This window comes from Mycena indigotica (genome assembly GCF_014461135.1).
Source record: "Mycena indigotica strain 171206Taipei chromosome Unknown Mind.scaff0009, whole genome shotgun sequence".
Classification (NCBI taxonomy): domain Eukaryota; kingdom Fungi; phylum Basidiomycota; class Agaricomycetes; order Agaricales; family Mycenaceae; genus Mycena; species Mycena indigotica.
The window spans coordinates 1,426,871-1,440,723 of NW_023503008.1; the positions used below are offsets into that span (position 1 = coordinate 1,426,871).

Below are 13,853 nucleotides of genomic sequence, written 5' to 3' on the forward strand. Positions count from 1 at the left end.
CTGGTATAAACTTGGGCAGGTATGGTTACATCTATCATCTTCTAATCTGCGTAATCTCTATCGGCTCGTCTCCGTCGGTGGCTACTGCTTGCCATCCTTCTCCTGCTGGTCGTCCTCGCCATCGCGTGACCAAGGGAGCTATCCACCCGAAAACAGCGGGGAGTTCCCGCTCTGACCGATGTGTGAGGTAATAGACGGGAACTCCAGCCAGAACAAATCCTGGAACAAGTGATTTAGCAACGAGCCACATTCTCGGCGAGGGCACGGACCAAGCACAGCCACTGCGGGAAGAGGAGCAGCAATGATGGGCATACACAACAGAAAGAGCGCAACCTATGGATGATTTCGGATAAGACTCGCAGTTCCATCTTGACAGTTGGTCGCCTACCGCACAAAAGGTGAGTGGCGTAATGATCCATGTCTTATATGGCCTGCAACAGATTTAGTTTCGCCGCAGTCCGGTAAACTGTGACCCACACCTTTCTAATAGAGGCTCTTTTACTCGGAGAATAACGAGGCCAAGTACCTACAACAGGCTCGGAACGGACTCTATTCGGCGACGCAAAACCCACCGTCAGGAAGTAGAATGCCCAAGATGCAACAACGGAGAAGTTGATTAGAGAGCGGAACCCGCCACCAATGAGAATAAATGTGGTGGTAATGCCTGCTTGGAGAAGGGTTGCGTTGATTGGCGTTTTTCTTGTTGAGTGGAGTCGTCCGAACATTGCAGGAAGATAGCCTTCGCGACCGGCCGCATAGACCAAACGAGATGACGTATAGAAAGACCCATTGAGTGCACCGAAGCATGAAATCGCGACCATAAACGCAAATATAGTGCCACCAATTGGTCCAAATAGTGCCCTGCCAAAATCCATTGCTACAGTGTTACTGAGACTAATCGTATTCTGTTGTGCAAGTTGTGAGGGGAAAAATTGACTGAGTTTCCTTCGACTTGCCTTGTCAAGAACAACAAAATATGCCAGGTTAGCCAGCAGAAATAATAACTGAAGGGGTGTCAGAGTCACTTGGAGAGAAGGGAAGGACATACCGTCACAATCGACATGCTCGAATGGATGGCTCTGGGAATATTTTTCTCTGGGTTCTGGATTTCGCCCCCGACATAGTTAGCTTGATCCCAGCCGTCGAATGCCCATAAACCTGCAATGCCATGAGTGGATGACAAAGCTGAGGAAATGATATGCACCAGAGTAGAGCGCCAATGAGTATGCTGATGGACTTGTACTAGAGCCCGCAAACAAAGGTTCCGTCAACGACGTTGACTGCTTCCCCCTTGCGAGTTGAATGATTCCAAGAATTGTCATTGATATCTGTGTTCACCACTAAGCATCTTTTGACGGCCATAACTGAGACTCACGAGAGCAGCGACCTAGACACGCTTCAATCATGAGCGGCTGGAATAATTCTAGATATGAACCAACCTTGATAGTCGTGAAAACAACCGCAACATGGGTGCCTAGTTTGCGAGCTGCGACACAGAATCCGGTTACAATAACCACAGCGCCGATAGCTACTAGTTTGATAGCCCACTGGGAGCTGTCAGCGGGGAAGAGAGTTTTTAGGTTACATATTACACACCTGTGGTATGTCATCTGGAGAGACTTCAGCCCGGCCCGTGTGCCAGATAATCCGGTTTATATACTCAGAAAAGATGAGGCTAATGACTGCGTTTCCACCGGGCTTGAGCGCAATGATAGCTGTCCACGCGAATAGAAACGAGAGCAGTTCTCCGTAGGCGTAGGCAAGATATGCTTGAGCTCCACCGTTCATAGGGATTGCACTTCCTAGCTCGGCAAAAGAGCTGGAGGGTTGAGAATAATGGGTTCAGGATGGACTATGGCATACCTAGCGCCAGTCCAGCCAAGAAGGCCACTCGCAGCCCAAACTACAAGGCTAACGAACGCGCTTCAGTAAAACACAAATGTGTCTAGATATTGAGCATACCTTGCGCCAACACTATGGGTGTTTGCAACAACCACACCAGGGGAGGAGCTTGAATGATATCAGGTGCGATGGAAGTATGTTGGCTGGCTCGTACAAAATTCCAGAGCCTATTTGCAGCCCGACAATTAGAGCTATACCTGCTCAAGAGTTTTAGTGTGGTATATTATAGGTGGACATTCAGACCATTTACAAGCCCCACACTTTTCTCTCCCGCGTGTTCAGTTTGCATTATTTCTGGATCGCCTATACTTGCACTGAGCGGAAGGAGGTCGAACTCGAAACCAGAGACCGAGTAAGAGCGCCCCCTGGTAGTTCGTGTTACCGGAATTTCGGGGCCATCTGAGACTTCGAGAGCGCGGAGAGAGTCATCGGAGTCGTGAGATGAGCGTGGCGAAGAGTAGCCTTTGGGAGAGTACATTTGTGACCTGTCACAACCGTGTCGCGCCTGCGATGAGATAGCATGCAGCAGCCACCACCCACAACTCCCGTTCCTGCATATACTTACCCGACTTACGCCTATCCCCCTGGGACTCCGGGATACTCTTATGCATATCCATATACCTACTATGCCCAGCCACAACCAGCACGAGCTCCAGTGCCAACTCCCAAACCTGTTGTCCCCGCTACCCCTCAAAGAACCGTGGCTTTTGATCCAAATGCGAGTGCAGCGGCAGCAGGAACCGGTGGGGCAGCTGGTCGAGGGTCTCGCAAGCAAACGAGTGTGAGGGGATTGTTCACAAAAGAATGTAAGCCTTCACAAGGCCCTTTCAACTGGCATTGACTCAGAGGCAACACAAGTGAAAAACCTGATGTATGGATTTGGAGACGACCGTAACCCAGCGAACGATACGGTGAATGTAATGGAAGAGATTCTCATTGAGTACATAACGGACGTGGTAAGTGCATTCGCTCAAAATCCTAAGTTGGGTGAATTCACATTCTCTGTCAGTGCCAAACGGCCGCGGCGGAGAACAAACGGGCACGATTGTCGATTGAGGACCTCCGGAGAGCGTTATCTCGACCAGCGGATGCGAAGAAATTGGCCCGGATGGAGGAGTTGCTTTTTATGCAGGAAGACATCAAGCGAGCAAGAGCCCAATTCGAGGAAAACATGGATCATCCGCGCGAATTTTGAATGTCGGTGCCGATAGCTTTATTCTTCCATGTCTTCACCCTGGGTTTCTTGTTCTTGATTTGAAGCCGTGTTACGGCCACGGGCACCTTGGACGAGACTCAGTAGCCATATATGGTCAGACGCACGAAACCCTCACCGTTTTGTGTGCCCGGTTGGTTACCGTAGAGCTGCATGTATTGCTCACTTTCCCATACTGCAACTTAACTTCAGAGTGCGTTATCTAGATAAGGAAAATACACGCACTGGCTCTAGTTCCATCGGGCTGCTGGGTCAAGCCTTTGCTTGGTCTTGCGAGGTTGACTTTGATGACTTTACCATGAAACTCGTTGAGATCCATGTTGTCGATTGCATCTTGAGCGTCGGCGGCCGAGGAGTAAGTGACAAACGCGAAACCTCGATGCTTTGACTCTGACGCGAGTGAGCGCGTTTTTGCAGAAAAAGGAAACGGGAACAGACCGGCTTGTAACGCGGGATTGGTCGCAGCAGAGGGCAGCTGAACTTCAATGATATCGCCTGACGGCACAATTCAATCAGAGTGTGAGTTGGGTGGTGGACAGCATACCAAAGGTGGAAAATTGCTCGTAAATCGCGGCCTCGTCTATTTCTTCGCCGACCCCACCAACAAAAACTACACACGGTTGTTCAGAGCCAAGTATGCCTTGTGGTCACTTGCCTGTCTTCTTGTTCTTCGCACCGTCCTCCATGATGGACGCAAGAGTTAAACGGGGACTCTTCCTTCCCACGATTCTTGCGATCATCGGCAGTTTCGTTCAACACCCACGATCCTCAAATGGTTGCCTGTTCGTTATGCTGTCCTAAACACCCATGCAAGCGCTCAACCCACCTTCTCCGATGCTGACCGACTCCTCGTTCGACTCTGATTCCGACTCCGACCTTGAGGAAGACGATGATGAGGTTATAAACGCCCGCGTTTATCCTTGTTGGCTGGCTTACAGTGCAGTCCTCGAACAACGTGGCTTTCGACTCGACACTGTGAAAGAAGTGCGGGACTCTTACTCGGAAATTCCAGATCACTTTTTGCGCAAACATGCTGGAGATCGAGAAGGCAACTATACTGCACAATTGTCTTTCTCGGCTCACCGCCAATGTGTAGATGCGCTTTGTCCAGACGCTGGCCTGGTTCGTCGTCGTCGCTCATATACTTATCAATTGGCGCTCAAATCCTTGCATAGTGTGACAACCTCTTTCGTGGTTCAAGAACTTGCGATGGTTTGCGGGTTATGGTCAAAGCTGTTCATCGCTGGTCGCGCGAATTCCGTGTCATCTGCTTATTGCACTGTCTACGGGAAGACCCCATGAACCACTGCATACGTAATACCCCTCGTCGCCTTCCGTTTTATTGTTCAGACTGCCAACAGCCATCCTGGATCTTATCGAGTCGGACGACGACGATGTGGCCCTCATAGTCATGGAACAGGTTGGCTGCTCGTTTATTCGTTCCCATTCTTTGTCTGACGAATGGTAGTGGAGCTCTCAACTAATAGACGACGATGGTCCTTGTAACCTTAGATTGTTCATTGCCGCAATCCGCCAATGTATAGAGGTACTGCTCTACCATTCCTTCGCTAGTTCATCGCCACTGACCAAAACATAGCATGTCACCTTCATGCATCAACACCGCATAGCGCATCTAGACATCTCCCTGCGCAATTTGTTGACCGACTACAAAGGTAAGACCACTAATAAACCTCTTTCAACGAACTGAATCATCGAGCAGGCCATTATGCCTACATCGACTATGAGCTTAGTCGCTGTTTTGACTCTCAAGAGTCGATCTGCATCCACGACTTTCGTTCCACCGAAATTCCGCCTGAATGCGAACACGGTGAATGTCGTGATCCCTTCAAAGCTGACGTCTGGGCGCTGGCAATTCTTATTTTGAGGGCATGCAAGGTTTTTCTTGTTCTTATTCCCGAGTCGCTGGGTTTTAATTCGTTGTTTAGTTAGCGGGTTACTGCATCCCAGAGTTTCTTCGATTCACACAACCCATGCTCCATTCCGATTTGCGCCAGCGACCATCCATGACACAAGTTCTCGCTGCCTACGACGAGATGGTTTCGAGCATCGGAGATTTAGATCGTCTTCCTAGCCCTCATTGATATTGTACAGTTGTCATTAAGTACATACTTCTAATCTGGCTGTGCCTCTTCTGCTGCTTCTACTCGCAAGCGTTTCCGTTGTAAATACCGCTCACGTGCACTTTCGACAGCTCCAGCGTCATTTCGGCGAGTAACCACGCGTTGTGTCCGCTCTTCCTCCTCTCTGGCCTTCTCAGCTTTCAACCTCTCGTCTTCGCTGGCCATTTGTTGTTCGATCTCGCGTGCCCTTCTCTCATTGATCTCTCGGCGACTGGCTGCAGTACCGACTGCTCGATGAGCCTGAACATTTTCTGTATTGTTTTCCGTTGGTTTCTTGGTTCGTTGCAGGGTCCTGGTGTTTGGAGCAGAAAGATTCAGACCAGCCACAAGAAGATCGCGTTTGTCAACGATTTGGTTGTCGTCGTTGAGTTCCACGTCTTTACCTTCAGCACGGGCCTTCTTGGCTCGCTCAAGGTCAGAAACCGGAGTGTAGTCGGGCGGTTTGGTTATTGTCAAGTTCGGTGTAGGCCCGATAACCGGCTTTTGCGTGGCAGCCACAGTGGCTTCGTGCTTCTGCTCCGACTCATCCAGCAGTTGTCTATAGAAATGGGCCATTCCCGACGATGTGCCGCGTTGCTTCTTGAGTAATTCTGTATGTTTTGTTGAACATTTTTGACCAACCAGAAATGTACAACTTACCGTCGCGTCGTTTCTCCTCTTCTTCCGCTTCACGCACTTTGGCCATTTGGTCCTTGTAAGCTTGGGTGACGAACTGCTCCTTGTCGACGAATTCGTCCCCCTCAGCCTCTCTCTCCCGCTGCATCAGTTTCTCCTCCGCTCGTAAATAGTCCAAACGTCGGGTTTGTGCAGAGTTCAACAGGCCATGGATGTATTTGGGCTAAGCACCTGTTAACAGGCCCCGATATCAAGAAAGAATAGTATCCATACCTTTCTGTCTTGCGCCGCAAGCTCCTTTGCCTCCTTCTGCCGGACTTTTGCCTCCTGCATCTTGTCCCAGACCTCGTCATATTCATAGACGGTGGAGTCTACTTTCTTCTCGGCCTCCATTCGTTTCTGAGTTGTTCGCGAGACATGCACATTCTGGGCAAGCAATTTCTTGTTTGCTGCCGCGTTCTTGTTTAGCGAAGCCGACGACGTTGGGGCGGCATCGACTGCCTCATCGTCGCCAAAGGCAAAGGCGGCTGGTCGCTTGAGGGAGGACGGGCCAGCTGCCTCGGGTGCTGTGCTGCCCTTGTTTGGTTTGGCGAGAGAGAAAGAAAGCTTCATGTGACAACCACACTCAGACTTCACGCTCATCAAGCTATGGACAGAAGGCGAATAAACGGACCCACTGAAGAGAGCTTTGTACCTGTATTCGACGAAAGTCCTGATGCTTGGAAAGCCGCAGATGGGAGGAAAGGTCGAGGGCTTCTCGATATACGCCCAATCTGTATGGATGTGCAATTTGCTTATTCGTTGCTCAACTATTCTAGTTTTGCAGCCTGGCCTCATCAGCCAGGCAAACGGCTCGGCCTACATCGAAACACAAAAAACAAAGATTGCTTGCGCTGTGTGCGATCAACTGGAACGAGACAAAAAAAAACGCGTCTTAAACTTTTTGGCAGATATGGACCGCGACAATCGAAAAACACTTCCTACAGCGATATGGGGCGACTCAATGTAGAAGTCAAGTTCACGCCGTTCTCTTGCCCGCGTCGACGCGCTCCATTACGCGTGAGTGGACTCCAACTCGCACTGACCGACTTTGATGAAGCTAGTTGGTTGGGTAGGACGCTGAAGATCGATCCCTAGCAGTCGCTATTCATCAAGCTCTGGCATCATCCGTGCGACTAGAACTCTTGCCCAAGTCAACTATCGACGTCTTTATTACGATTATCGAGTGCGATGGCCTGGAAAGCTGTGTTGCTGCTGGATCTATAGCTGCCAGTACAGCTCTAGCAGACGCAGGCATTGAGCTATTTGGACTTGTTGTGTCTTGTGCAGCGGTCAGTTTAGAGGTTATAAACAGTTCCAAACACTTAGTCCGATCCAGTCTCTTATCGAAAATCAAGTCTGGTTAGACCCTACCCAAGAAGAGGAGGCAGTCTCTGGTGGCACATTAGTCCTCTCATGTCTGCCAGCGCTCAATAAAATCACAAACATCTGGCATACTGGCCAGATGTCCGCAATGGACGTCATTCGGGTGAATACTCCGTTGTGAAAGAATCCTCACACTTTAACCGATCAACAGTGTACAGAGGCTTGCCAACAGAAAATAGAGGCAGATATTCATTCTGTGGTAGCTCAGGCTTTATTAGAAAGCGCCAAGATATAGTTGCAATACAGCTGAATTGTTTTTTACGACTGTGCTTACAATAGCAGTCTGAAGGGGTAGCCTACCAGGCAGTGAGTGGTAGATTCAACAACATGACAAGCTTGTTACCTCTGTTTTTGACTTTGAAGAGGACAATCAGGATAGAGTAGACAAGCATGATAATAGTCGTCCACAAATAGACCTGCACGCGCTGGCGTTGGCCTGAAGTTTGGTAGGGAATCACCATGACAAGCATGAGGAACGAAAACCCAAGAGTGCCGTCTAACCAAGAAATTGAGACACCAACAACCCAGAGAAAAAAAGACCATACAAACGATTGAAATGACTTGGACTTCCTGCCCAAACTGATTCTGATATCCACCAGCAATCCAGCTCCCATCTTGTCCAACATAAGGCACATTACGAATGCGGGTGAACATATGCCCTGAAGTCATAACTAGGGCAGTGACAATAGTCCCAATGGCCCATGTCCAGCGACTCTGGAGTATTGGAGAGATGAAACGGATAGTGACAGCGAAGGTGAGCAGCCCAGCAGCAACGGTGATCCATTTAGCCCAGTCAAAAGGTGGGGTGTATGGAATCGGAATCGGGGTATGGTTCGAAAGATGCTGGGCGAGCGGCTCCGGCTCAAACCCGCTGTAATGAATTAGTCAGGCTCCACTTCACAAGGTTCAATAAATGTACTGGGAGAAGTCGTAACGCGAAGGGGATTTGCTGGACGCGCGCGGGCCTTCAGTGGGAGAATAGTTGAAAACGACGGGAGCAGAAGTGAGTCCGAGTTTCGAGAAAACTGCTTGTCCATCATCAAAGTCTAGGGTTGCAAAGAAGTGGGTGTCTCGTGTAGCTTTTGGTGCTTTAGACCAAGCTTTGGCGACTGAGTTCCACGACGGATTGAATTCTCTGAGGAGAAGTGTTATGACCCCAATTTTTAGCAAGCAAATGGCGACATACTTGCAAGGCATGCATCTTCGACGAGGGTCAAGGGCGGTAAAGTGGATTGAGGCCGACCAGTCGCGACGAGAGGCAGTCAAGAGCTCGTACGTGTCAGAATCAAGCTTGATGACGCCGTTGCCAGCAGCAGCGAGAGAAACTAGCTTCTGGTGGGTTTCTGAAGAGGCTGCAAGGACAAAAGGAAGGGCAAGGAGTGAATATAACCACCGCATATCGGACGACGTGGAAGTGAACTGAAGTGGATGCGTGACCGAAGGAACAAGCTATTTTCGTTTCTTGCGAAAACAACTTGTTTCACACAAGTTGAGGGGGTAGTCTATGCCCTCGGTGCGTTTCATAGGTCCTTTGAAGGAGATTTACTTGAATTTCGCAGACAAATCGGTGACAATAATTCATGGCTACTCACGGCCTCCTCCTACGTCTATTCACAAGTCCGACATTCTTCTCGGTTCACGTTGCTTTGCGCTATCTCAATGCCTACCCCGACCATATTGGCATTTCCTATTATCTTACCAGACGGTTGCGCCAACTAGACACGAGTGAACTCCGGGATGTTTTGGGATTCATTTGCCACCTCCTGGTTACACGCCCGTCGCGTTCTCGAGCATTAGAGGCATTTGTGGTTGACATATCTCAGCGGTCCACCCATCTTGCCATGAATGTGCGTTTTACAGAATGTGTTATAAGCTTACTCCAACAACCTTCTAGACTTTATGGTTTATGCAGGCTGCTCTTCGCGATCTGTCTTCCTCTTCAAATCGGTCTCAGTCTTTCTTCATCTGTCAGCGAGTCCTACACAAATGCCACGAAATTATCTTCTCTGATCTACCACCTCTCGCCGTTGCACCCTATTCTGGTCTGAGTCTCCCCTTCCAAAATCGGTTACTCCGTCGGAAAGTCAAGCCTCATTTTGAGCCTGCAGTCATTGGCATTTCCATGATTCTTGCCGGAGTCCCTGGCCTGCCCCAGCTTACTGATATCATGGGAGATGTTGCGGTTGAACAAGGGCGCGTTGAAGAGGAGGGCAGTCAGTTGAAGAGCATCGAATCTCACGAGGATGATGTCGCGTCATTTGGAAGTCCCAGCAGTGTAGCTCTTTCTCTGGATGATGAGGACGAGGCAGACGAGCATGAAGTGGGAGTTGGATACGCACCCCATGCTTCTACGCCAGAACTCGGTCTAGCGAATGGTCACATCCCAAGACGTCGGAAAACGATAGAAGCAGCACAAACCGCCCCTGCACTCCCTCTACACCTCCGCAACATCAGACGGTCAAGACAATCAGAAGATCCTTTAGGCCAACTCGACGCAGAATTCATAGCTACGCCATACCAGTCTTCCCCATCGCTGTCCGTGTCTTCGTCCCGATTCCCTCCGAGATCAGCCTCAGTGAGTATGGGGGATGCATTATTAGGCAACTACGACACACCCTCACAAGTGCACCTTCTCAGAAGTCATTACTGTCGATCAGAGGTATGAAGATTTTTTGGTCGATATTAAACTGATCGATTTGGTAGATTCAATTTCTCCTGACGCTAGAAAATATCTGCAAAAGGTTGGTCGTCGTTCCACGGCCAGCTCGTGTCAGTGCTCTGAGGGCCGAACTTACCGCTTTGAACCATAAGCTTCCAGCGGAGGTTTGTATGCCAATGTGGTGCTCCTCTGCTGACTCACCCCGGCCAAACGGTGTCCCTCATCCTCATCACCGTATAGTACGGATACCACCGGGCGAGAGCGTTGTCCTCAATTCCGCGCAACATGCTCCATATCTTCTCATAATTGAACTTCTGAACGACGACCTTGACTTTGACCCAAGCAAACGCGGCAATAAAGAAGTCCTCAAAAAGATTGTGGTCAAGGAGAACGAGCGGAAAGGCGCATCGGCAGATCTCATACCTTTCCACGCTCCAGGCCGACCCACCAAACTGGACATAATGAACGATGCAGACGATGCCATAGCCAACCATGCTGACCATACCTCCAATCAAGTCGTTCAAAGTCCAGCGGACGCTGACGAGGAAGAAGTCGATCTTGTCGAGCAGTTGTACGGTGCTGACCAATCTCTCCGATTCCAACCAATAGACCTCTCTGATTCCATTGTTCTCCCCCCCGCGCCGAAAAACAAAGACTTGGATATGGCCGCATGGTCTCGCGCGACACCACCATCTTCCCCGGGTTTCGATTCTCCATCTATCTCTCGCTCAACTTCGCATACATCCAGCATTTTACCCGACGAACCAGCCCCTGTGATAACACTCGATGAGTATTCCGAGCGCATGCGGACAGCAGCAATCATGCTTGCCCAACTCAATGCCAACTTGGCCCACCAATCCTCAGGACATCTCCCTGTCGCGCTGCCTAACGTGACTGCACCTTTGCGGTGGATTCCTGGCTCGAGTTGGATTGTCAGCGGCGACCAGGGCTCAAATGACACGCATAACGCAGGACGAATGCGTTTGCAACACTCTGAAGCTGCTGGTATACGAGATCGTATTATGAAGGAGATGATTGATTTGGAGGAAGAACGAATGGAAAGGATGAAGGAGAATCGTGAAGACCGTGGGACAATGCGCATCGGAGATCTCAGCGGAGGTCTGAAGACCCTTGAGGACGAGGGCATCATTCGCCGTGAGCTGAACAAAGCCGATCCCTCTGCCGTCGTCTTCAGCGAATCTTGGGCCGCCAAGAAGGTATCTAGCTATAATTCGGTCAAAATTCCACTCATTCTCTATAGAGTCGAATACGACAGGGCTCTCCCTATGGTCATCTAGGTGTGTTCTATATCTCATTGTTTTCATTGTCCAGTTGACCAAGGTGCTAGCTAACTGGGATTGTGTTTCGGTCATCGTCAAGACTGGTGCAGATTTGCGGCAAGAACAGCTTGCTGTCTCGTTAATACGTGAAATCCAACGCATATGGGAAGAAGAGAACTGTGCCTGCTGGGTTCGATAGTTAGTGTTCTGATTCAGACGCTGCACAGCACTCATGGTGTTACTAGTTTTCGAATCATGATCACCGGAGCAGCGTCGGCGTTGGTCGAAACAATCACCGATGCTGTATCCATCCATTCGATCAAGAAAGCGGAATACGCTCGTCGTTTAGCAGAGGGTCGTCTCGGTCATGTGACCCTGTTAGACCATTTCAAGAACGTAGGTTCTGGCACAATTGTACATGACCAGTTCTCAAAGGAATAGACATACGGCGACCCTTCATCGGCAAAGTTTCTCAGGGCTCAACGTAACTTTGTCAAGTCTCTTGCTGGTAAGCTATCCCTAGCACCACTCCCGCTTGCCAACGGCGTCATAGGTTATTCTGTTGTCACATATCTACTGCAAGTCAAGGATAGGCACAATGGTAATATTCTTTTGGATCGCGATGGTCGCTTGGTACACATTGGTTGGTCCATCTGTTTGTCCCATCATGATCACTCATGTCTTCTTTTCGCAGATTTTGGGTTTATACTCAGCCAATCGCCCGGAAATATTGGCTTTGAGGCTGCACCGTTCAAGCTTCCTCTTGAATACGTTGAACTCATGGGGGGTGTTGATGGTCCGATGTATCATGAATTCCGGCGCATATTCCGTGAGGGCTTTGAAGCAGTCAGAAAGCACGGAGACCGCATCATCAGTAGGAGACTTATTATCTCCCCTTGAAAGCCCCACTCACCTCGAGCCTAGCTCTTGTTGAACTTATGCAGAAGGGCACGTATGTCCCATAAACGGTTCTTTTTTAACCCCATCTTCAGATTCCACCCTTCCTTGCTTCGCTGCACTTGGAGAACAAACCGCGAATCATCTGAAGGACCGTTTACAGCCTACCATGACACACTCATTGGTTGGCGAGTACATTGACCGGCTCATTGACACTTCTTTGGGCTCGAATTGGACGAGATTATACGATTCATACCAGTACTACTCACAGTCGATTCTGTGACACGCTTTCCGATGTGTTATCTGTAGCTATCTGTATTTCATTCTAATACAAGGGGGGCTGGGGAGCGAGCACAAATACTCTTGGGTTTCCGTCTGTTCCGATCGCGTTTTTCAAGTGTCACAATCACGAGAGGAGCGTGACCCTCCGTCCTGTCAGCGTTTTTATGGATTCCATCGAGTCGTCGCCGCCCGCGTCTCTGCGGTATTCCTACTTCACGGCGCTCAATCCCCTGTTCAATGCCTACGACCGATTCGCTTTGTGGCGCGCAGACTTGGGGCTGCCTTCCCCTGGTACAGTAGAGAACCTACAAAAAGAAACAAAATGTGCGTAATGCCAGCTCTTTCCACTCTCTGTCTTCTCATGTAAACTAGCCACACATTTGTCCAACTTCATCTTCGACGGGGCACGCGCCGACCTCACCAAGAGCTTTTCAATAAGCCCGCTCTTCCAAGTGACCCACTCATTTGCCCTTGGCTCACAAACAGCACCTCCGTCATACAACTTTGGTGGAATTTTCGCCAGCCCAAAGGTATCTGGCTCTCGAGCTCCTGCTTCTTTTGCTTAGGAATGCCGCTAGGTTTTCCTACAAGGAGGCGTTGACCATGACGGCAATGTTAGCGGTCGTTGGAATTACGGTTGGACGCAATCGTCCGTCACGAAAATACAGACCCAGGTTTGTGCCCCAGCTATTGAAAATCTAGTGCTGAGCGCGACCAGCTATCATCACAAGTTGGCCACAACATGATACAGCTTGAACACGACATTCAGGCTGCGGACTTGAGTTTGAATGCGAAAGCCATTAACCCCTCCCCCACTGACGGAACCGGCATATATGTCGGTAGCTACCTCCAGTCCCTCACCAAAAACCTTGCCCTTGGCGTTGAGGGTATCTACCAACGACCGACGCCCGGTGTTTCTGAACTCGCGCTTGCGTATTTGGGCAAAATCACGAGCACAGACAAAAGCTGGATTGCAACAGCACAAACGCAAGGCTTGGGGGTACTCCAGGCCACTTACTGGCAAAAGCTGAGCGAAAAGGTCGAGGTTGCAGCTGAGTTACAGCTCATTGCCCTCCCAACGCGTAGGGAGGCAATTACCACGATTGGGGCAAAATACGATCTTCGATTGGCTACCTTCCGAGCCCAGGTAGATTCTACCGGAAAGGTTTCAGCATTGCTAGAGCAGCGCTTCACGCCCACATTTGCCTTCCTTGTTGCTGGGGAGATCGATCACTTCAAGGTTTGTTTGTTTTTTGGGATGGCTGTTGAGTGTTGACCGTTCCCCCCAGAACTCGGCCAAAGTTGGCGTCGGCGTTATGATCGAGAGCTCGACACTGACACCTGAGGAGATGGCTGCTATGGCTCCTCCTTCATAGTTATTGCATTTAGTACATAATCCTAACCTAATGTCCGTCCCCACTCCCTGTCCTTAAAACAAT

At 49.8% G+C, this 13,853-nt stretch overlaps 8 protein-coding genes across 8 annotated transcripts; 4 read left to right on the forward strand and 4 right to left on the reverse strand.

Moving 5' to 3' along the window:
• Window positions 1-34: 34 nt before the first annotated feature.
• MIND_01029500 (L-methionine transporter) lies at window positions 35-2,380 on the reverse strand (the record flags this gene model as incomplete). Its single annotated transcript, XM_037366883.1, has 14 exons — window positions 35-219; window positions 270-333; window positions 389-431; window positions 480-526; window positions 573-1,004; window positions 1,049-1,158; window positions 1,205-1,328; window positions 1,376-1,387; window positions 1,440-1,547; window positions 1,597-1,819; window positions 1,864-1,911; window positions 1,963-2,010; window positions 2,057-2,099; window positions 2,146-2,380. The coding sequence occupies 14 exons, from the start codon at window positions 2,378-2,380 to the stop codon at window positions 35-37; spliced, it is 1,722 nt and encodes a 573-aa protein (XP_037216277.1).
• Window positions 2,381-2,422: 42 nt separating this feature from the next.
• On the forward strand, window positions 2,423-3,097 carry MIND_01029600 (uncharacterized protein; the record flags this gene model as incomplete). The annotated part of the gene is made up of 3 exons (XM_037366884.1): window positions 2,423-2,708; window positions 2,761-2,858; window positions 2,912-3,097. The coding sequence occupies 3 exons, from the start codon at window positions 2,423-2,425 to the stop codon at window positions 3,095-3,097; spliced, it is 570 nt and encodes a 189-aa protein (XP_037216278.1).
• Window positions 3,098-3,115: 18 nt separating this feature from the next.
• On the reverse strand, window positions 3,116-3,801 carry MIND_01029700 (RNA-binding domain-containing protein; the record flags this gene model as incomplete). The annotated part of the gene is made up of 6 exons (XM_037366885.1): window positions 3,116-3,183; window positions 3,234-3,290; window positions 3,341-3,505; window positions 3,554-3,610; window positions 3,660-3,725; window positions 3,771-3,801. 6 exons carry the CDS (start codon window positions 3,799-3,801, stop codon window positions 3,116-3,118), a joined length of 444 nt encoding a protein of 147 aa, XP_037216279.1.
• Window positions 3,802-3,922: 121 nt separating this feature from the next.
• MIND_01029800 (Protein kinase domain-containing protein) lies at window positions 3,923-5,217 on the forward strand (the record flags this gene model as incomplete). Its single annotated transcript, XM_037366886.1, has 8 exons — window positions 3,923-4,163; window positions 4,212-4,237; window positions 4,291-4,429; window positions 4,477-4,535; window positions 4,584-4,661; window positions 4,713-4,788; window positions 4,836-5,011; window positions 5,062-5,217. The coding sequence occupies 8 exons, from the start codon at window positions 3,923-3,925 to the stop codon at window positions 5,215-5,217; spliced, it is 951 nt and encodes a 316-aa protein (XP_037216280.1).
• Window positions 5,218-5,247: 30 nt separating this feature from the next.
• Window positions 5,248-6,708, reverse strand: MIND_01029900 (DUF2040 domain-containing protein; the record flags this gene model as incomplete). Its single annotated transcript, XM_037366887.1, has 3 exons — window positions 5,248-5,846; window positions 5,896-6,094; window positions 6,145-6,708. 3 exons carry the CDS (start codon window positions 6,706-6,708, stop codon window positions 5,248-5,250), a joined length of 1,362 nt encoding a protein of 453 aa, XP_037216281.1.
• MIND_01030000 (uncharacterized protein) lies at window positions 6,496-7,531 on the forward strand (the record flags this gene model as incomplete). Its single annotated transcript, XM_037366888.1, has 6 exons — window positions 6,496-6,646; window positions 6,690-6,768; window positions 6,822-6,930; window positions 6,987-7,202; window positions 7,250-7,399; window positions 7,448-7,531. The coding sequence occupies exons 1-6, from the start codon at window positions 6,520-6,522 to the stop codon at window positions 7,529-7,531; spliced, it is 765 nt and encodes a 254-aa protein (XP_037216282.1). The 5' UTR covers window positions 6,496-6,519.
• A 35-nt stretch (window positions 7,532-7,566) lies between these two features.
• On the reverse strand, window positions 7,567-8,721 carry MIND_01030100 (uncharacterized protein; the record flags this gene model as incomplete). Its single annotated transcript, XM_037366889.1, has 5 exons — window positions 8,483-8,721; window positions 8,216-8,431; window positions 7,842-8,167; window positions 7,640-7,792; window positions 7,567-7,592 (listed from the first exon to the last, which is right to left on the reverse strand). The coding sequence occupies exons 1-5, from the start codon at window positions 8,692-8,694 to the stop codon at window positions 7,567-7,569; spliced, it is 933 nt and encodes a 310-aa protein (XP_037216283.1). The 5' UTR covers window positions 8,695-8,721.
• Window positions 8,722-8,876: 155 nt separating this feature from the next.
• MIND_01030200 (Phosphatidylinositol 4-kinase) lies at window positions 8,877-13,790 on the forward strand (the record flags this gene model as incomplete). The annotated part of the gene is made up of 16 exons (XM_037366890.1): window positions 8,877-9,143; window positions 9,191-9,955; window positions 10,000-11,172; window positions 11,217-11,253; window positions 11,304-11,433; window positions 11,481-11,631; window positions 11,677-11,743; window positions 11,789-11,878; window positions 11,930-12,109; window positions 12,160-12,187; window positions 12,228-12,324; window positions 12,468-12,738; window positions 12,787-12,944; window positions 12,993-13,088; window positions 13,133-13,654; window positions 13,704-13,790. The coding sequence occupies 16 exons, from the start codon at window positions 8,877-8,879 to the stop codon at window positions 13,788-13,790; spliced, it is 4,119 nt and encodes a 1,372-aa protein (XP_037216284.1).
• Window positions 13,791-13,853: the final 63 nt, after the last annotated feature.